Genomic DNA, 23,091 nt, shown 5'->3' with positions numbered 1-23,091 from the left:
TACATTATTGTTGCTTGGCTTCGGATAGATAGAACAAAAGGCAGAGGAAGGACACACTGCCTTTCTCTGTGTCTGGAGCATCTTTTCCTGCTGTGACACCTCAACTCCAGTATTCCGCCTTGATGGCAAGATTAGTAACAGGCACTGAATCTCAGACCTTTAACTGCTGCCCAAGAGTTTCAGTACCAGCTTCCATGATTCTGAAACCTTCAGACCCACACAAGAGACAGGCTACTAGCATCCTTCTAACTTGTGGATAGCTGGCTTATATGGCACATCTTTGCCTCCATAATCACATGGGCCAATTCCTCTAGTAAACTCCTTCTGTAGCCACATCTATATTTTTAGATGCACGCATACATGTATGTAAATACATGTTCACTTATCTAACCACTGACCCACGCACTCATTCACTCACTGATGTTGGTTCTGTGTCTCTAGAGCATCCTGAGTAATAATACAGTTCTGCCCTACAATCCCCATTTTATAAACAAGGAAATAGTTTGGTAGCTATGTGAATGAATGTAAAGACTTTTAAAGGGAATCAATATGTTCTGTTGTTATTATTCACTATAGAATGGATAGCTATTCACATTCTGTAGCAAATTTTAAGTAATTCCAGAAAAATGTGTAGCACGGTGGTGAGGTTGCATGCTTTGTACTCTGATACCCTGTGACTGAAATTCACTTTTTCTAGGCAGATGTAGGTCAGACAGAGGCACAGACATAGGCCCTGGGGACACGCCATCCCTACTACAGATATTAGATGTCATTAGTCTTCCTTAGGATCTGTCTTCACTGTGCTGCAAGTTAGACACGCCATCTTTGTTTATTTTTCAGATCTGTCGTTAGAAGTAAAAAATCTAGACCATCATCTACAAAAAAGACCATTGTTGGGTCAAACTTGATTTTCAAATTGGAAATTTCCCCTTAGGACACAACAACTCTTGCTGAGATAGGCAATTCAGCTAACAATTAAGTTCAGAATGTTGCTGAAACCAACGTTCTATACATAAACTTGCTTGTAGACACACCACAGCTAGGTTACATCCCTTCCCTCTCCTGGAAGTTCAGAGCAAAGTGTGTGTTCCTCAGAAACATGCTGAGCTCCTCCATAACAGCAGTTACTGACATTTTCACAGCTCTATGTCTGGATCTGTCTCTCTGAAACTGCGGAGTAGTTCATCAGTTAACTATAAAAAAAGGTATTTAGGGATGAGTATCTCTACCCAGCTGGGTTTCTTTTACCTTCCTTTGTATAATAAAAATCTTCGATAGATGCAGTTTCCATCAGCTTCCCCTGCTGAGACTCCCAGTCCCTCTGAGGTGGTGAATGTACTCCCCAGAGATAACGTCTTTCCTCTCCCAGCTTTAAGGATCCAAGCTCTACTAACTCACAGTTCGCATACTAACAGACAATTTATTTCTTCTCCTGCTCTGTCTTTCTTTCTCAAAAAGTTCTATCTTGTGTGCATCTGTTCAGGCTAAAACAGAATTTCTCCATACTTTGTTAATGAATGGGATTGACAGCTCATTATATGAAAGTGGGATTTCTTTGGAAAACAACCATTTTTTGCATAATCCTACTAAGTTCCAGTCCCCTTAGGCAGTGAATGGTTTCTACTTGGTAGGATTAGTTATTTTCATGGACCAAAGTAGAAATAAGGACTAGTCTGTCTGAGCAGACCATGACATAGTTCTCTAACTACTGGAAATCACCCCTGGCCTAGTTCTGGTGAATGCAGAACTCACTGAGGCCAAGTCTGTAATGGTTTAAAAATAAATGACTATAAATTGATGCTGCTTAGCCCCTTTGATGTATGAGTCTGTCACGAGCACAACTCCATCATCAGAGTCCAATCTTTTTATGTCTTACTGGGTGGATAAAGGCAGAACTCTGGGCCTGGCTCTGTCTGTACACTGTATTCTTTTCGTGTGGCAGCGTATAGCTTTTGCTTTCAGAGTCCTTTTCATGGCTGCCCAAATAGAACTCTAAGAGATGGTTTTCATTATAGAATACATCTGCAAACACCATTCAGGGTAGATCTTTTTGGAATGGAGTATTTAGAAATCTCTGTGACACCCACGGGGATGGGATTAAAATATCTGGTCATCCCACTTTTCTTTCTTGACACAAATTTCACAGGAAGGCAAGGGGGAAGAAAGGTCTACTTACTTTTGTTCCTGGTAACCCTGGTAAGCCCGGTTCTCCTTGAGGACCAATGAAACCTGGTTCTCCCTTTAAAAAGACGGCACGCAGAGACATTATTCATCTGGCGGTATACTCAGTTCTTCCTACTAAGATTCTACTTCCTTGATCGCATACAACTGTTCTGGCTGAGATTAAACAACTTTCTGTAAGATGATCATCCATGACAACTCTGTGCAAAGCTCCAGAGATGCTTTAGAAAGTGACATGGCCACTGGATACACATCTTTATGATGATTTCCTCTCTGATCTGTTGCCTGGTGTTTCTTGCCACTTAACCACATTAAGACTGATTGTGTTTGGGTGGGTATAGAAGGGCCTATAAGACCCTGTTCCAGTGTTCATAGCCTTGTGAAACCTCTTCCCTTCGAGTCAAGAGTAGACTCACTGTGTAAATTTAGTGACTAAAATACACTGCAAGAGATAAGACATCACGTCTGAGCGTAAACTGTGAAGAGTGGCTTCTATTTGGTGTGGACCTTTCCTGCAGTTTCCCTGCTTGGATCAGTTCTCTGAAGGGAGCAAACTGCCCTGCTTTGAGTAGCCCTATCAAGCTGCCACAATGTGAGGACCAAGATCTGCCAGGAGCCCTGTTAGGAAGCTTGGTAGTTGATGCTCCTTCACCTTTAGAGTCTTCTATAGAGAACACAGCCCTGGATTCCTGATTACTTCAGGAACTCAGAGCCAGGGGCGCCTGCAATGCTTGGCTTCAATTCTTGTTTTAGAGACTATAAGGCGACTGGTTTCAGCAACTGCTTTTTAGGATAAGGTGGTAGGCAGCAATACCTGGAGGATATTCATCTGTGGCATAATAAATGGTACCCAGGTCTTGGCATAGATCTTCTAAGCCTTACATCCCTCTGGGTTACAGGAATGGGAAAGGGCATCTTGAAATTTGCTTGAAATTTGTCTCCTCTAACTACATCTGGATTGATACAAATGAGCAAAGTCTAAGGGAATCTCTTAGATACTGTCAAGATGCAAGGAACCAATTTGATTGCTAGAAGAATGGAATTTTCCATTCCATTTCTTAACCTATGGAGAGGTGGGGAGAATGGCTAGAGATTGGATTCAATCACTAGAGGGTAGTGATTTCATCAATCATGCAATGGAATCCCTTACTGATGGGGCCAGTGTAGACTTTCCAAGTCAGGAGACACAGTTACGTGCCAGGAGTGTGGAACATTCATATTCACAAGGATAGAGGCTTTTGTGGTCAGTGGTTTCTAGACATTGCCCTACTCACTGGGCCATTGTTTTTCAGCCTTTATACTAAACTATAACTGCAAGCACAGTACAGCGATTTCCTGAACATGACTCACTCTAGGCAATTCTAAAAACAGGTATCAAATTAGTGGTTCTCAAGGTGTAAATTGTGACCCCTTGGGGAGTCTAAATGACTCTTTCACAGGGGTCACATATTACATACTCTGCATACAGGATATTTACATTATGATTCATAACAGTAGCAAAACTATACCTATGAAGTAGCAATGAAATTATTTTATGATGGGGGGGGGATCACCACAACATGAGGAACTGTATTCAAGTGTCACAGCATTAGGAAAGCTGAGAACCACTGCTTTAAATTCATAGCCATGTCAGAAAAAGCACAGATAATCCAATTAACCTGGGAATTTGCTACATGCAACTGAAATGAAGCTAATCTTGCAGGATTGGTTTTAAAATCTGTGGCATCTGAGACTAACAAGGACATAGTCAGAACTGGACTGCAGACATCTAGTTGGTGTCTGAATCAGAAAGTTGGAGACCCAGTGTCAGACAAGAAACTACGCATTTGATATCAAAATAAAACAAACACCTGAACCAGTGTTCACATTGTCTTGATTACCCATACAGTTTATTTTCTTTTTAACTAATCAAAGAAAAGAAAACATAACAGTCTAACTGCTTAAAATATAAAATACACAACCAAAATTTAAAGCAAAACACATAATGGTTCTGTTTCCATTTTGTCTGTTTTATTCATGCCTGTACTATTTCTGAAAGAATTACCACCAGTACGGTTGATATCCCTCTAAGATAGCTATCACTGAATCTTGTGTCATGGTACTTGGAGGTAAGCTGAAAGGCATAGAGAAGGCGCTTCATGGGTATGTTAAAATGCCTGTATCTATGTTTCAAACAAGGAAAAATTTCGAACATTATATATATGATATCATCACATCAAACATTTCAGGTGACACAGTGCTCACAGATTTGCTCTGACTTGGACACTCAGAAAGCAGAAAGGGAAGGGCTGGACCTACTGGTTGAGGTTGATGCTATGGCTATTTTCAATATTTCCTAATCTACTTGGCCCCACAGTCTTCCACCTACTGGAAGGGAAAAACCTTGGCATCTATTTTGAAACACCTCTTACTATTTCAAAATAAAAATCTGAACTCAGTTCAGAGAAATCATTTGTGAGTAATTCAATCTTTAGCAAAATAATTTGATTTGTTATTTTATAAACAAAAATACTATAAGGGATACATTTATTTGTAAATAATGTATTGCTTTTGATAAAGTAATAGTATCTTACTGATATTGATACTATATATATAGTTTATCTGAATATGTTTTTTCTCTATACTTCCAATAGCAATTCTGGAATGAACATTAATGTTATTGGTCACAACTGATATCCTGAAATCGTAATGTAGAGGCTGAATGTTCACTTGTAAACGAACTCTTAACACATTTTCAAGAAAAAAAGATCATCCTTTTAGGCAATCAAATGGAAGCTTAATTAAATCGTATTAATAAAAAGAAGAAAGGACAAAACTTGCAGAAACACTTTCCTTATTTGAGTTAGTGTTTAGTTTATAAAAAAGTCAAGCATGCAGTTGTATTATTGATAAATAAATAACGAATTGTTATCTCAGCTGCTAGCTGAAGGTGTTCCCCCCCCCTTTAAAAAACATACTAAATTTCCTTTAATAGAGTCTTCAGGGTAAAATCATTTAATTTGAAGAGATAAAATCAGCAACAGATTTGACAGTCTCGGTAATTTTAGTAGTGTTGATCTTCTGTGGTTTGAAAGGTGTTTAGTATGATTAGTTGCTCATGATCATCATTCCAAAAAAAGCACCAGTCACGTACATACACCTCAACATGCTTCATATTCCAATGTATTCAAGGCAAAACCCAGCATATCCAGCTATGAGATCGCATGTTTGTGTCTACTTCCTCTGAGGGCCCTCCGTCTCTCCATCTTGCTCATGTTTGGCCTTACACTGCTGATCAGGGCTTGAAGGGTGGACTCTTTCACAGTGTGCAAAGACATCGTCTGCTTTTTACCTGAGTGTGAACAGCTTGTGATGTGTCTTCAGATTCTGTATGGAGTCTAACCTTTAAGACAGAGCCACTTAGGGAGCTTAGAGGATATTTCAAAGAATACCCACACCTGTATATGGATAAGCTACTAAAATAACCTTTCCTTGTCCAATCATCTACTTGAGATGTGTAAGGTACCTCACCCCAAACAACAAATTGAGAGACTCAATGTGGAACTGTAGATGAGAATATGGCTGTAGCCTTTTAAGCTAGACATTAAAGAGATTTTAGGGGAAAAAACCTCTACATACCAATGTTAATCTTCTTACATTTTCTTTCTGGTCTTTTTTTGGCAAAATTGGGTTTGATTTCACAAAACATACAATTTAATGAATAAAATGTTTCTGGTTTAATTTTGAATAAGATATATTTTTGGTTGAAGTCAGTTTTTTTCACCTATTACCTGTTCCTGCAAAAAGCAACCACCCCAAACATCTCATTATAATAGCAGCTTAAGTGTGAAGTCTCCTGGACAAAAGTTAAAAGGGAAAACAAAGACGCCACAGTAGCCACTACAATTGTCCATCTATATTACAAAAAACACACAGCAAAGCTAGGAAAAAATTAGGAACACAGCTTTTCTGAATTCTAATGATTGTTAAGGATTTCCCAAAGTCTTAGAATCCCATAATAAAATGATGACTGACTTTCTAAGAACAGCAGGGGCCTCACGCTACCTTCTAAATGGTCACCTTCATAAAGGTGAGGAGAACCAACAAATACTTAGGGAGTTATTAGTCCAATGAAGAAAGAAAGAGAGATAGAGAGGTTGTTTCATTAATATAGAAATGGCTTGCCAGATGTTTCCATATAGACCTCCAGAACATACCATCTGTTAGGCAGAATGATGGCCAAAAAAGTCCTAACTGATTAGTTCTCGCTCACAGAAAAATATCTGGTTTTCCATTTATTACTATTTGCTTTATTTTTATAAGACATTATCAATTAAAGAAGTAAAATACATCATTTTCTTAACCTGTCTAAAAACTCTCTCTAGACTGAGTCATGTTTTCTGAGATATTTATTATTCCTGAGCAGATCTCATTTTCATTGTCCCCAAAAATAGTACAACAAGGTTTGAAAATTATGTGCTGATTTGCCTGGGTGCTAAAAGCATTCCCAATAATGTTGATTAATGTGTCTTGACACAGAATGCATTAGCTCTACAGTGTTCTTCTTGCTTAAAGGCTAATTAGAATTCAAGTCAGCATGATACCTGCTTTTGAGAATTACAGCAATAACATTTGTTATACTAAGAACTGCTATGCAGCCAGTTTTGGTAATGACTGATTTCTAAAAATTACTGAGGAGACCCCCCCCCCAAAAAAAAGAGAGAGAAGTAGAGTTTGCCTCTAAAACACTTACTTCTAATAAGGACCAAATCTGAGTATAAAATGAAACATTTTGTTGCTCTGTTGAAATGAACTAAGAAGCAGATTTATTTAATACCCACAAACCATCATTCTGACTTTTCTTTCTTTCTTTCTTTCTTTCTTTCTTTCTTTCTTTCTTTCTTTCTTTCTTTCTTTCTTTCCTTCTTTCCTTCCTTCCCTCCCTCCCTCCCTCCCTCCCTCCCTCCCTCCCTCCCTTCCTTCTTTTTTTCCTTCCTTCTTTCTTTTTTTGGTCTCAACAGAACTGCATCATGACAGACAAGGTTGGAGGTTTCATTATGGCTGCTAAAAATCTCTGATTTCTGGTTCAAGTTACACACATCCTCAGTGGAGTCTATGCAAGCAGGAAGTAGTCACAAGCAACAATAATACAATGTGACCTGTCTACTGAGGACGTCTTATTTCCTTTCCTCTCTGAATTAATTTTCCATCCTTCCATTTGTCTCTGCCACTTTTTGAGATGTGCCAATGTTTCTGAGGGCTTTTCATTCATCTCCATCAGATTCCAAAGATACGTTTGTTACTCACAGAGCAGCAGGCCGGCACTTAACCCTGAGAATGTCAAGTGGATGTCTCAGCCTCCTGGGAAAACTGCTTCCAGGTCAAGGGAGATTTCCTATGGGGTGGGGTAGTTTGTTACCACCTTAGACCTTTATGCTTCTTTTAAGTTCTTGATCTTATTGTCAGATTTTTTTTTCTAATGTGGGAGCCAGAGTAAAACCATTAAGGTTCAAAGAAAGGTAAACCTTGAAAATACAGTTGCTACTTTAAATAGCTGATTTGACGTAATGTATGTTGTAATATATCTCCCCTGTCTACCTAAAACTTGATTTCTTAATCTGGTAAAATAAACGACTTTTATCTTTTGAAAGAGAAAAGCAAGCATTGAAAATCTGTGAAAAATGTCTTGGGTTAGATAACAACACTGACTGTAGAGTTCAGAACAGTAGCAAGATACAAAATCAACTCACAAAACCCCAGCAGCCTTTTTATATACAAATGACAAGCACTCTGAGAAAGAAATCAGGGAAACAACACTGTCCACAAAAACCTAAAAAATATCTTGTAATAAGTCTAATCAAGGAAAATGAAAACGCATACAATGAAAACTTCAAGACACTGAAAAAGAAATAGAAGAAGATACCAGAAGATGGAAAGACTTCCCGTGTTCATGGATTGGTAGGATTAATATTATCAAAATGGCCATCTTACAAAAAGCAATCTATGGATTCAATGAAGTGTGCATCAAAATTCCGATGCCATTCCTCATAGAAACTGAAAAAAATCTTAAATTTTGTATGTAAATATAAAAGACTCAGGATAGTCAATGTAATCCTGAACAATTATTTAAAAAATAAACAAAACTGCTTTGGCATCACAACAGCAGATTTTAAGTTTTACTGCATAGGTATAGTAATAAAAACAGTACGGTACTGGCATCAAAACAAACATTGATTAGTGGAATAGGACTGAAGACCCAAGTATAAACCCAAATTTCTACACTCAACTGATTTTTTTTTATAAAGAGGCCAATAATACATATTGAAGACAGAATCTTCAACAAATGGACAAATACTGCCACTCAAACTGAACAGCTACTTGTAGTAGAATGAAACTCAATTCTTATTTCTCACTCTCATAAAACTCAACTCCAAGGGCCTGATACCCTGAATCTGGTAGAGCAGACAGGAAGGGATACACTTTAACTTACAGGCACAGAAAAGGAGTTTCTGGATAGAATCCTGATGATGCAGGCCTTAGGACCAACAACTGACATGGGACCGCACCCAACTAAAATGTGTCTCCACAGCAAACCATTATTTGAATGAGACAGCCTGCAGAATGAGGAAAAATCCCGACCACCTGTATATCTGTCAGAGTGTTCGTATCCAGAACACACAAAGAACTAAGATAAAACAAAACCCCTAAATACCCAAACAGCCCAATTACAAAACGAGTCATGGAACTAAACAGGGTTCCTCAGAGAAGTACAAATGGCTGAGACTTAGTTTTTAAACTGTTCAACATCCTCGTAATGGAAATGGGAATTAAAACTACTGTGAGACTTATCTTACCCTAGTCAGAATGGTCAAGATAAAAAGAAAACAAAAAACAAATGATAACAAATCTTGTCATGGGTGTAGGGAAGGGGAACACTTAATTCACTGACGGTGGGAGTGCAAACTAGTGCAGCCACTGTGGAAACCGGTGTGGAGAGTCTCCAAAATGCTGGAAATATAAGTCTCAGCATCTGCTTTGATACCCTGCTGGGTAGAGTCTTTCAGAGGCCCTCTGTGGTAGGCTCCTGTCCTGTTCCCTGTTTTCGCCCTCTTCTGATGTCCATCCTCTTTGTCTTTCTGAGTGAGGATTGAGCATCTTACCCAGAGTCCTCCTTCTTGATTAACTTCTTCAGGTGTACAGAAGAAGTTACTAAAGTATGTTTAGTAAGTAAACTAAAGTATGTTTACCCTATATTATATATCTAATATCCACCTCTGAGTGAGTATATACCTTGGGTTTCTTTCTGCTTCTGGGATGTCTCACTCAGTTCCCACCATTTGCCTGCAAATTTCATGATTTCCTTGTCTTTAATTGCTGAGAAGTATTCCATTGTGTAAATGTACCACAATTTCTGTATCCATTCCTCAACTGAGGGGCATCTGGGTTGTTTCCAGCTTCTGGCTATAACAAACAAAGCTGCTACAAACATGGTTGAGCAAATGTCCTTTTTGTATACTTGAGCATATTTTGGATATATGCCAAGGAGTGGTATGGCTGGATCTTGAGGAAGCACTATTCCTAATTGTCTGAGAAAGTGCCAGACTGATTTCCAAAGTGGTTGTACATGTTTACATTCCCACCAGCAATGGAGGAGGGTTCCCCTTTCTCTACATCCTCTCCAGCATGAATTGTCACTTGAGTTTTTAATATTAACTATTCTGATAGGTGTAAGATGGAATCTCAGAGTCATTTTGATTTGCATTTCCCTGATGACTAAGGACATTGAGCATTTCTTTTAAGTGTTTCTCTGCCATTTGATATTCCTCTATTGAGAATTCTCTGTTTAGCTCTGTACCCCATTTTTAGATTGGATTGCTTGATTTGTTGTTGTTTAACTTCTTGATCTTTATATATTCTGGATATTAGCCCTCTGTCAGATACAGGGTTGGTGGAGATCTTTTCCCAATCTGTAGGCAGTCGTTTTGTTCTGACAACAATGTCCTTTGCTTTACAGAAGCTTTAGCTAAACTTTGGGCAGAGTGCAGGTAATCTTATGAAAGAACTGGAAAATAGTAAGACCTGGAGACAATAGGAGCTACACAAGGAGAGCAACAGAACAAAAAAAAAATCTGGGCACAGGGGTCTTTTCTGAGACTGATACTCCAACCAAGGACCATTCATGGAGATAACCTAGAACCCCTGCACAGATGTAGCCCATGGCAGTTCAGTGTCCAAGTGAACCCTAGTAATTGGAATAGAGACTGTCTCTGACATGAACTCAGTGGCTGGCTCGTTGATCACCTCCTCCTGAGGGGGGTACAGCCTTACAGGCTACAGAGGAAGAAAATGAAGCCAGTCCTGATGAGACCTGATAGACTAGGATCAGAAGGAAGGGGAGGAAGACCTCCCCTATCAGTGGACTGGGTGAGGGGCACAGGTGGAGAACAGGGAGGTAGGGTGAGATTGGGAGGGGAAGAGGGAGGTAGCTACAGGTGGGATACAAAGTGAATAAACTGTAATTAATAAAAATTTTAAAAAGCTGAAAATAAATTTACTACATGCTACAACTCTACCACCCTTAGGAATGTTTTCAAGGGTCTCTATATTCTACTATAGACATTCTTGCTCATCTATGTTCATTGCTGCTCCACTCACATTAGTCAGGCGTTGGAAACAGTCTAGATGTCCATCAACAGATGACGGACAAGGAAAACGTGGTACATTTACACAGCAAAAAATTATTCAGCCATCAAGAAAAACAAATTTATGAAATTCTCAGGTATATGGATGGAGCTGGAAACAATCATTCTGAGTGAGGTAACCCAGACCCAGAAAGGCAAGCACCATTATGAGATATGTCAAGTTGTCTTTTTGCTTTTCCTGTGAACAATCAGTTAGGAGAATGTTCACAGTAATAATTCTCATCCTCAAGTCATTGTACACCCTTGCCTCTTACTCCTGGAATACACTCAGGTGGTAAGAAAATAGGGAGTTTGCTCTTGAAGGCTTCATTCCTTCATTCCTTTAAAGGAGGATCCATAATTTTTATTTATATAAAGTATAACTAGATTGTATTTTCTACAGGTTAAAATTATTTGCATGGGGAAATACTGTATTGAACTGGTGCACAAGTAATGTTTCTGATATTCTGATCTGTCCCAGGAGAAAGAGCAACAGCAGGCATTTGGTCTATGCTGGGTGACAGTTCAAGAGCTATGCCTATATTCATTCATTTCATTCTTACGACAGAACTCTGTGCTATGGTCACTATTCTCGTAAGAGAACCGAAGCACAGGGAGATTACAAAGCTTTCTGTAAGTCACAGCGCTGGGGAAGACTTGCATTTGATTTGCTCTAGGGTTGCTGTTCTATGCTGCTTATTTATGAGGAAAACAGAACCATAAGAATGAGTAAACCAAATATTTTTCAAAATAAGTGTTGAGAATAAGATTTAAAAACATAACAACTTAGAATATTGCCTTTTTATCTGATATCAAAAAAGGTAGGTGCAAACTTTTTTATCCACTAAGATACTTGATGGGGATGGGTGAGGGGGGAAGAAACTCCAACATTTTTGGAAGCTTGTTCATAAAACTAATTTTCTAAGCTCAAATCTTATTCCAGAAGATCAATTTCTGCACGGTACATTGTACATAATTTAATTTTCCCAGTTGAACATCTTGACACTATATGAACCATGAATGCATGAAATAGGAATTCCAAATGCCTTCCACATGGTCAGAGGACGTTCAAATACTACAGGAAGCTTAAGAGCAGTTTGAAATGAAGTCATGCCTGGGCTTGGTGACTTCCTTTACGTATGCCTACAGTATTAGCACTTTCCTCAGAGTGGGACACTGAGGTGACAGATAGATGACTCTGCTGTCTGTATTTAGGCACTTGGTTCATTTCCTGAGGGCTGTGGAAGGCATGTGGGTGCTCATTAAGTTTCCAACTATTCCCCGAGAGCAACAGGTGGTGAACAAAGCCTCCTGGTATGTAATGGCTGGTTTCCTCAGTGTCTTAGACATAACGGATGGCATGTGAATGTTCTCTGTGGTAGCCACAGATAAGGAGGATGTGAGTAGCGATGGGAAACATTTCCAAAGCATAAACAAACACACAGGTCTAAAATCATGACTGATGTTTTGTTACAACAGGTCCTAAAGTCACACATAAGGGTTTCAAGGTTTAAATCATGTTAATTTCTTAAACTATGAAATGAGAATGAACTGTAGTCTGCCACCTTAGCAGAAACGAGGCAAATTAAATTAATGAGTATCCCAAGTTAATGAAGTGACATCACAAAATTTTAAGTCTACTTTGATGAATGTACAATGAATACTAACTACTTCAAATGTGTTCTTAAATTGTCTTTTTCTCCAAAATTATTTACTTGTATTTAGCACTTACTACATTTTAAGGAAAGATAATCTTTCCCTTGAATTAGAATGAGAAAAAATGTTATTAAACCAAAAACTAGAGCTCATTATTCATCTCAAACACCAGACAGTGACCTTAGTATGGTGCTATCCTCACACAGAGAAACATCCAGAAATAATAAAGAATTTTTGTTAATTGTCAGCCTCTCCTCAGTGCAATCACTGTCACTCAGGGAAAGGAGGGCAGCATCAGAGTCAAACCACCTCAACAAAGTATTTCTAGCACTTTCTTGGGCTGTGGGAAAGCTGGCACTTTCTGGAGGTGGCAACTTACAACTAACCGTTCCAACCTGAGAGCTCATGACCTTCTGAATAGGTCATGGGTGACTAGGGGAAAGACCAAGAGTCAATGTAGACATATAACATTGATGTAAGACAAGGATAACAAATAAAGCAGCTATCAGAAGCTTTTGGATCTATGTGTGTATTTATCTGTGTTGCACCGTGGAAAAATGATGCTTTCATTCTCGTTCTTCTTGATCAACAGAGGGCCTAAAGCCCGGGAGAAGGGACAAGCAGACTTTAGAGCACCAAGGCTCTCCTGAGCTGAGCCTGTAAACCTGACAAGCCAGGGTTCTTGCTGTAGGGACTTTCCTGTCCTTCAGTGTCCTTTGTCTCAAATGTCTTCATTATGATTTGTAATGCCACCAGGTTCTAATTAACACCCAGAAACACGTCCTTAAATCATTAAAAAAAAATCATGATCTTGTCATTTATAAAAAAAAAAAAGCTGTCACTTTTATGCATGGAAGTTACTAAATAACTACAATAAATTAACCCTGTAATATGAACTTTAATATTAAGTTAGGATGTTATTCTTGCTAAGCAGCAAATGATAGGTAAGTGACTTTGACTCTTCCAGAAACATATTTTAGAGTGCACTTTCTACCTAAGAGTCAGACTAAAGCATACATTAAAAACAACCTGAACTTTTTATAGTAATCTAGAAACAGCCAACAAAATGCTAGAATCAGAATTTCTGAGTGCCAACCTAGAAGATATAGGTTTTTTTTTTCTGTGCATTTATCACCTATTATAAATACCACTGGACTTTCAATACTTGTAGAATCATACTAACTTTAGTTAACACACTATAAAATAGTACACAAAACTGGCAAGAACATTTATTTCAGAGTGAAAGATATCATCCTGTTATATATATTTGTGTGTGAGTATGTATGTTTCTGAAGTTGATTTGAAAGGAGTAACTAAAGCTAGGGTAATAGAACATTAAGTCTTATAGTTACCCTGGGAAAAGTCTTAAAAATTAAAATAAACAATTTAGCATTTTAAGTGGCTTAACAATTTTTAAATCTTATTTTAAAAGATTTATTTATTATTTATACAGTACTCTGTCTGCACCAGAAGAGAGAATCAGATCTCACTACAGATGGTTATGAGCCACCATGTGGTTGCTGGGAATTGAACTCAGTACTCTTAACCTCTGAGATGTCTCCCTAGCCCAAATTTTTAAATCTTAAAATAATGTTTTAATCCCAAGCTTTAAGCAATTATTTGAACAGACACACACAGAATTTATGTGGAAAGCACATGTGTTGGGTCAAAACATTTTAGCAATGTGATTTCTGTTTCTCAGCAAGAGTGACAGGAGGCAGAGGCATGGCATTTTAGAGGATTATTATAATGGTGAATCAGATACGTGGCTGTCCAAGTGTCTGATTGACAGGGATGCTAAGATGAATTCTGGTCAAAGTTTGATAGTATCTTAGGAATGAAGTTAAGAGTTAATGGTAAAGAGATACTCTTTCTAGACTCTAAAATCCTTGCACAATTTTACTTAAAATGCAATCTACTTTTATCGAAGGGACATTATGGAGCTAACAGTGAAATATAGTCTGAATGGCGATGGCCAGCTTTAAACACCATGTTCAATTTCAGTTAAAAAAAATTAATCCATTGAAACAACTTTGGAATAGTTAATAACCGATATTCACTTTTTCCCCTCTATTTTTCTCCATTGTCGGTGACCCCTCATTACAGGTGTCTGAGATCTGTCAGTGGAGCATTTACCTTTATTCCCGGAAGTCCAGGCAGCCCAGGAAGCCCTGGTTCACCCTACGTAGGAAAATCACACAGCATTATAGAGCGGCATTTACTCAGTCACAGTATCAGAGAAAAACATGGCAAATGTCCCAGTTTCTGAAAATAGAGATATACACAAAGACTGTGTAGGCATAATTAGTTTGAATAGATTACTCAGCTCAGTCAACTCTTGATTCCAGGACCGGCTGACCACTTGGCAAATTTTGCAGTTTCCTCCAGTTCGCTGCCCACTGGCATTTCTATCAGATGGCATGGGAGAGCAGTGGAAGGAGGAAAGACTGTATTTCTTATTCCTTTGGCCGAGGGTTTATTGGAGCTGCTTGCTTCAATAATGCATCCTGCTCCAGGGCTCTTTCCACTTAGATAATAGAGAGACTGTTCCGTGAACAGATGGTCACAGGAGAACAACACACATTGAGCATGTTGCTCACTTAAAAGCATAGTAAGATTTTCTTTTCATTCCTTAAGGATGAGGAGACAAGTAAATGGTTAAGAATAAACTTTGCTCCAGCCTGTATTCCTGACAATTGTTGGATTAGGGTGACCCTACTTAGCCGTGTTGGGCTAATGGTACCATGCAGCTGTTCCCCCAAACAGGTCAGAGATTAAGTGGTTCGCCCTGGGTAGGCACACTGGAGACAGGCTAAATCTTCTCATTTTCACAGAATTGTCTATGTTATTTTAAGCACAAGAGTTACACTGCTTAAAAATTGTCTTGAGGTGAACAATAAAAGAATAAAGGAATCAGGAAAAAATACATTTGCCCTGAGATGTTATCTACTATCTGTGGAAATGACTCAGAAGGTAAAACAATCAAAGAGTTTTGTAATGGTCCGTCCGAGAGATGCCAACCATTTCCAGAGAGGGAGAGGCTCCAGGAGGGTGGGAGGAGAAGGCATGTTTTGTCACTTAAATGCTTCCATAATCTTTAATTATTAACTAATTCTGCTACTATCATTGTCGCTGTGTGTATGTCTGCTACAGCTAATTTGTGAAGGTCAGAGGACTGCTTTGTGGGTTTACTTCTCTCCTTCCATGTTTGTGTGGGTTCTGAGGGCCCAGTTCAGGTTATAAGGCTTGGGTAGCAAAGTGCGTTGACTTGCTGAGCCACTTTGCTTTAATAATCCTTAACTCAAGGAAAATCTACTAAGAACAACTGGATGGTCCATCTCTACTATTAGCCCTTTCAGACTGCGAAGAGCTAGAATTCGTTCCAGCATTATAATATTAAGCTGTTAGATGTTTTATTAATATATTTATATTTTATTAATAGGGAAGCAATGGCTCCCTTGATACTTCTTAAAGGTACTTCAGGAATGCAAAAGAAAGAGCACTCTGTGCAGAAGTGTGTTTTATAAATAAGACTACAAGGAAATTAGACTAGAGAAGAAAGAAATACGAACTTGCTTATTATTCTTCCCCAAGACCACACGTCTAGGAATATTAATTCACATAGTCACAGCACTATACACTGTTTTTCTCTTTTCTTTTCTCTTTACCCTTTAACCCGTAACATTAAGAGGACCTGATAGAATGAGCTTGCATACGCATTATACTGAAAGTTATCTTGTGCTTTAAAAAAGTATGAGGCTTTTAAAAACAGCAAACTGCATAAAAAAATACAACCAGTAACACCTGAGATTGTAAGAAAGTGTTCCCAAATTCTTGTGATGATAGGTTATAAAAGTATAGGTTATAATAGTATTTTCCAATAAGAATCCTCACCACTCCTTTCTCTACCAACTTAAAGGAAGCAGGTAGCTAATAATTTATATGCACATGCATACATGATTAACACATACAATGTTCTCTAATGAGAAAAATGTACACATTTTACAGGATAACACATAAGAGAATGAAACACTAAATGCTGAACATTAAGCCTTTCTCTACATTATGCACATATACATGGTTGTTCATAAATGTATATTTTAGTTAAATACTTCAGATATTCATATTCTATCGTGTTGAAGGCTTGTGATTTTAACCTTCCCATGCTTACTTTTACTTCCTGCTCTTAGCTAACATACTGAGAGATGGTACTACCATCATTGATGTTACCCTCATGGAGCACTTTACAGTTTTAGTGAGACATTTATTTCCGTAGAATTCTTTATCTTTATACCGTGGAAAGCTAACCTACCAACTAAGAGAAAAGGCTGTAGTTAACCTCACCATCCGAGTCTGTTCCACGGCTCAGGAGAATGTGTTAGCCGCGAGTCATAATTAAGAACCAGGGTTCTTTTCTTTAAAGAATGCTTGTTCGAGAGTGTCAGCCGCACATAGCTATGCTGTGTTTCTGATTTTATTAGTTTTCCTCTTTAACTTTCCATTCTCTAGCCTGAGAGATTCTCATACCCTGGAGTCTGTTAGAGTGGTCCTGGGTATCTACAGAGCTCATTGCTAAGGGTCCCTTCTGATAGGGAATCAAGAGGTTTGCTCCGAGTTACAACGCACACTTTTAAGAAAGGTTAGGAAGGCAAGAGCTATACGGTGAAACACAGTTCGGACCTTACAAAGCTACAGAGTCGATACAAGCCTACATGTAACCCTAATCATATCAACCACGCATGCTACCGCTGGGGCTATTAGAGAAACAATGTGATGAAATGACCCTCTGCCACTATAGCACTCTAGATGGACACTGGACAGGATCTCGGGTGGAAGGCTCATCCCTCAGCTCATGCCCTATTTTGTACCTATCTGGGAACAGCCCTATGTGTAGGAACCAGCGTGCCATCGAACACCACAACACAGCTCTGCAACAATGTGAAAAACGCCATGGGTGCTATCCAGGAGTGGCTGCAGTGGTCAGTTTGCCATTTCGGACTCTCAGCAGCAAACACGGCAAACACAGCAATACTCTATTTTCCATGGTGGGGCACTGTTACCCAAATTCAATGCTGGGCACAGGCGGTCATTTGATGGTGGGAAGGTGAGAGTGCGTCAGAGGGTAGAATCTGAACTAAATATTAATAAAAGGATCCTATTTGGTTCAGGTCACTGTCAACCTAAAGCTCCTGTAAATGTAATTTAAATCTAAGTTTGGGTAAAAGGCAAAGGGAAGCCAGTGTTTCTGCCTGCAAGCTGTAAATGTCCAGAATGAATCTAAGTTATCTTTACAACCAATTACAATAATGCAATATTATGCCAAGGAACTGAAGGCCAACTTGGTTCTTGCACTGTGGGAACAGTGGAGCCTACACAAGATTGCCGAGGCTTGTTTTGGCTTGTGTTTTAGAGATGCTTTCCAGGTTCACCCCTTCCTTTAATTAAAGAAGAAAAAAGATTTCCTATTTATTTATTCATTGGTGTGTGTGTGTGTGTGTGTGTGTGTGTGTATGTGTGCGCGCATGCGAGCCAGAGGACAACTTGCATGACTCATTTTTCTTCTTCCACCATGTGGGTTCTAGGATGAAACTCAGGGCATCAGGGTTGGCAGCAGGCACCTTCACCCTCCGAGCCATCTCACCAGCCCCCTCCCTTCTTGGGATTCAGGCTCTTGAAAGGCAGGTCAGTGTTGAACTCCAGGTCTTCCTGCTGCTGCAGCACCCTGAGTGCTGGGCTAGAGGCTCATGCTGCCAAGCCTGGCTCCTGCTGACATTACTTTTAACAAATCACAAATACAGAGGGTAATTTAAGTAAAATCGTTAATTTTTAAAAATGAAGGGACTCAAAGGTCATATATCATTTGAGAAGATCAGTTGGTTTTTCAAAATGAAGTAGGCCATAGATTGCTATTATCAGTAACCCCAGCTCTTTTCTCTGTAAAAGGTCAGCGAGGACTGTCTGCTATGATACTAATGAAAAGGTCTGTGAAGGGGGAAAAAAATTAGCAGGTTCAGATATTCACCCTTTTTCTGTGCCCATGCTAAAGAAGGGGGTGGGGATCACATATACTGAAAAGTTTGAGCACTTTCTCAAAGAGAAAAATCAGCCTGAGGGGAAAGGCTAGCATGTTTGTGAAAGGATATCACCACGTAAAGGAGCCACAGAAAGACACTGTGACACTCAAGGTTCATTCCCAAAAGGCATTTGAAATATTTCACCAAAACACACTAAAGAGTAATCTGTGTGATTGGCTGTGTGTGTCTGCTACTGGCAAAGAAAGCTGTGAGTTATGAGCTCTAGATTAGCCAGGGAGAGGAGGAAAACAGGCATTACTACAACTCATTTATTTAAAATATTTTGTGTGGATTCTTGAATTGAACTGGGAACTGAAGACCAAGAGATAGATAAGAGTAGGAAGGGCTGAAAAGGTGAGCCAGATTCTTAGTCTCAACTGGAGTTGAGCTGATGAAACTAAACTCTGAGATTCTCCATTTTGAGAGAAAAAAAATATTTTTTTATTAAATTAGAGAAATGTTTAAAATCCATGAAAAAATTACTTCCATCCCAAATGCTTAAATAAAAGCTCTCTCGATGACTTCAAGAATACTGACGATACAGCAAGCTCTCAATCTTAGATTCCAAGCTACTGCAATAGGATTTGTTATCTTTCCCTCTCTGCCAATGAAGTGCGTTCTATGTCCTAATTTATATTTTGTCTACAACATCAGTTACATCTGGGCAAAGGAAAGGTCATAGTTTTAAGGAATTTATCTCATGGATTCACAATTTCTTTTGTCTGTCATGTGAGGTTTGGTTGTGCTGGGCACTGATACCCAGATGCTCAAGCTGAGAAACTGCTAACATTTGTGTCTTGCCTCAGACTCAGATGGAAAATGAGCACAAACATATTCAGTGCAGAAGCACAAATGATAAGTTTAATGCATCCACGGCTTGGTTAGTGAAAGTGGTATTGGCTAGTGTCGCTAATTAAAATTTAGTTCCTTAAATGAATTTAGCTTCCATAAGGCAACATGCCTGGCACAGGTTAGAGTAACATATAAGTCATCAGCAATGAAAGGAGGAAGAGGGACATTTTTAAAGAACTGTCCATCATTCTCCATTGAGACTGTTTAGCATATATTCTTTTTTAAAAAATTCTTTTGCATGAAAGATAGAAACATGCAGATTACCTCTAAGCATGCAAGACAACTAGCTGGCATTCCAGCTCAGTTGAGATTTGTTAGTTTCAGACAGCTGAGTACATACAGAGTTTGTTTTCACACTTTGCTATGCTTGGCATCAAGAACTTTAAAATGGAAAGCAACCAGTAACATTGAGCAAAGCATGAAAACTGCGATTGTGCAATAGACATTTCCATATTAGATGACAGTGCTGGGAAATACTGATCATGGAGAGATGTAAAAAACATGCCTAAGATAGAGAGATATTACCTTTTGCCCTGGACGACCAGATTCTCCAGGTTCTCCCTGGGCAAAGAAAACCAAATATGAACAGTGCAGTCTTAGAAGAAAATTTGAAAACTACAAATAACGATCCAACCTCCTACTTGATTATGTACATTTTATGCATATCATTTTCTTACTCTCCATCACATTACACATAGGGAATTGCTGTGAGTTTGTCTAGTTTGCACACATAAATACACATTTCTTGGACACCAAGGAAACGTGGGAGAGAAGAAGGTAAGCCTATTAAGGCTGCCTGGGATTTCCCTGTTGTGTTTGGAAGCTGTTGCCAGAGGACTGGACCAGATATAACCATTAAGGCTGGTAAAGTGAAGAGAAAAGGGACTCATTAAGTCAAAACCATGATTCCCATGATAGAAACACATGCAAGGCTACAGTTACCTTAATTCCTGCAGCAGATGATCCAGGGTCACCCTAAAATTAAACCCACGAGATATTATCTGCAAGTACTGAGAAAACAGCACAAACACACACATAGGCAGACATTCTCCACTTGGATGCTTAGTGGAACTCCATGGCTTATGGGCCTAATTGTGCCTCACAAGACTTTGCACATCAATAGGTCCAGACATTAAATGGTAATAAAAACCATGCCCTGCTTAAAAGCAAGGGCTTACTTTGAATATAAAACATGAAGAGACTATATTCCTTGAAATAAATAAAAATAAATAAACATGAAGCTATTTCCTTAATAGGACTCCAAAAAATATATTCCAAAGTAGTGAATTATAATTTAGGGTCTTGAAACTTTGGCTTTTCTTAGCTTCTGGGATTTATTAATGTCACGGGCTATCATTTAGAGGGATTTCCTGCCCTTCTTGGTCTTTGGAAGGTCAAGGTTCAGCAGATGAAGTCAAAGGGTTAATGACGTTGAGTTGCAAAAGCCATGCTGCAGGCCAGTTGGTTTCCGTCATGAAGCATGAGCATGCCTTTTCCTGCTTTACACTCATTGCACCATAACTTGGTCACTGGGGAGTCACAGGATGATGAATGACTTGTGGGTAATGGGAATACATGCAGAGGCTAACAAAGTGTTGAGATAGAATCTGACTTTTAACTTTTAAAAGATACCAAGAAACAGCTTATTCTGGAGCCACCTTGAATGACCACGGCCCAGGTGTACAGATATAGGACAGGTACCCTACATTCCATGTTCCAGTGTGGAAGCAGTTTCATGAAACTTTATAGCTTTACAGGACAAAGAAAGTCATAAGTCAAGGCATATATTGGTGGGGCTATCAGAGGTGGTTACAGCAAGATGGGGGAAGCTTTTCCAACGGCCTCAGATGCTATGTGATGACATTCTTAGCTCTTGGGTTGGTGGAAGGTCTTCTAAGTTAATAGGTTCCAAAAAGGTTTTTATCTGCTACTTACCAGATGTTAGTTCTGATATAGAGGTGGGTAAAGGAATGGCTATTCAGGGGGGAATCTGGCTTCTTAAAAGAGACTGTGTTTGTCCAGATTTCATGAAGGATGACTCCACTCATGACATAATCAGTACAGACAGGAGCATGGGGAAGTGGTGAGACTGTTTCTTGTTTGTAAATGAGGCAGTAAAGGGTCTAGACTCCCCATCTCATTCTAGCCTTCTCTATCCTATGAAAATTCAAGAAGGAAAAAGAAAAGGAGGAGACTGCCACTAGACAACAGAAGAGGAAACCAACCAGTGCTGAGATTCCCTCAACTCTCATCTGCACAAATACCCAAGCAGGTCCAGGGGTATTTTCCCTTGTTCTAGAGTCCAGAGGCTGTTCATCAATCTCTCTTACAGACAGACAGACAGACAGACGGACAAAGGCCTCAGGCCCCTGAGCACTGACTGACTGGAATATGGCCCCTTTCTTCATTTCTGCTCTTGTCTTCCTATGATGGTACATCACGCTTTAGGTCTTGGTTTATATGGCTTTGCCTCCAGAAACCCTTTACCAGCTCACCCCACAGGTGGCCCACCATGAGCACACCCTACTAGATAGCTTCAAGGTTTGTTTGTGTCTGACACAGCTTGTGTTGTAATCGCCTGTTGATGCTGCCACACATCCATCGTGTGTCCTGTCAGCAGCCAGCCAGCTGTGTGTGGACAGACCCTGCATCCACTTGCATTCTGTGTCTGAGCAGAGTCTGTTCTCAACACACACATGGTGAGTGAATGTCTAAAACCATTTTTTTTTTAAATTGGGTCAGCAGTCAAAGATCAAAATGAGTAAAGGCCTTTAGGAAGGAAAAAACAGGGGCTTAGGAAGGAAAAGGAAACAGTAAATTTAGTTTGTTGAGGAAAAAAGTACACATGTGAATTTCTATGACATCTGTAATTGCCATTTACCCAGGAAAAAAAATTAAAATGTGGCTAAACAAAGAAGTGGACTCTAAATATTGTATGAACAAGTCTCCTCTGCCCAGCCATTAACATTCAAATGAGTTCCAAATGGGGGTTGAAACAAATGTGGTGAAGACAGTAATACTTGTTTCTATTTCTAAGTCTACCCTAAGTCTGGGAGCGATCAAAATTAATGAACCAGTTTGCAACATTTTTCACAACATGACCTTTGTATTAATAAAAACAATTTGACTTTGCAAAGCTCCTCTGTCTTTTTTATCCCAGTTTGGGAAAGCATTGCCACTTCCACTTAGTGGATGAGGAAGTTGAAGCAGCTACAAGTGAAGAGAGTTATGAGCTTTCCCAACTGTACATCCATGTTTGTTCTTTTTATTAGAATTTTTTTAAAAAAGATTATTGGCTTATATCATTTTTGGCAATGGACCATAAAGGCTAGAGAAAATGTGTAACTTTTTTTTTTTTTTCTCTCAGCATTTTAATGCAAAGTATTTGGCTAACCTAGAGAACAAAATCTATGTTTTGTTCTCGAGGAAAGCAGATGGGAAGAAAAGGTTTGCCATGTGAAAGGCTGGAAATTACTTGTGGAAAGCTGAGAGGCAGAGGCTTCGTTTGATGGACAACTCATAGTCATCCCTTCACTCTCTTTTTAAAGACGCAGAACTGTGAAATCTCCAGGAATTTCTGTAACGTTTAAGAGCAAGGCAACTGCTGGAAGGGCTAATGTTGCAAATATCTGAAATAAAGTGGGAGCAGGAAACAGCCCTCCAGCTAT

General features: G+C 39.1%; 1 protein-coding gene across 1 annotated transcript in view; it reads right to left on the bottom strand.

Moving 5' to 3' along the window:
- The window catches only part of Col25a1 (collagen type XXV alpha 1 chain), a 410,134-nt gene that overhangs the window by 45,972 nt on the left and 341,071 nt on the right, over positions 1–23,091 (bottom strand). Inside the window, exons 16-19 of the mRNA XM_055628339.1 lie at positions 20,366–20,398; positions 19,949–19,984; positions 14,634–14,678; positions 2,177–2,239 (exon numbers count right to left, since the gene is read on the bottom strand). Of these exons, the coding sequence (XP_055484314.1) occupies positions 2,177–2,239; positions 14,634–14,678; positions 19,949–19,984; positions 20,366–20,398 (177 nt within the window). The remainder of the gene's footprint in view (positions 1–2,176; positions 2,240–14,633; positions 14,679–19,948; positions 19,985–20,365; positions 20,399–23,091) is intronic.

Source organism: Psammomys obesus, unplaced genomic scaffold (assembly GCF_907164565.1).
Source record: "Psammomys obesus unplaced genomic scaffold, mPsaObe1.curated_primary_1811, whole genome shotgun sequence".
NCBI classification, from domain to species: Eukaryota; Metazoa; Chordata; class Mammalia; order Rodentia; family Muridae; genus Psammomys; species Psammomys obesus.
The sequence above is the reverse complement of the archived record's forward strand: the minus strand, read 5'-3'. Positions and strand labels throughout refer to the sequence as shown.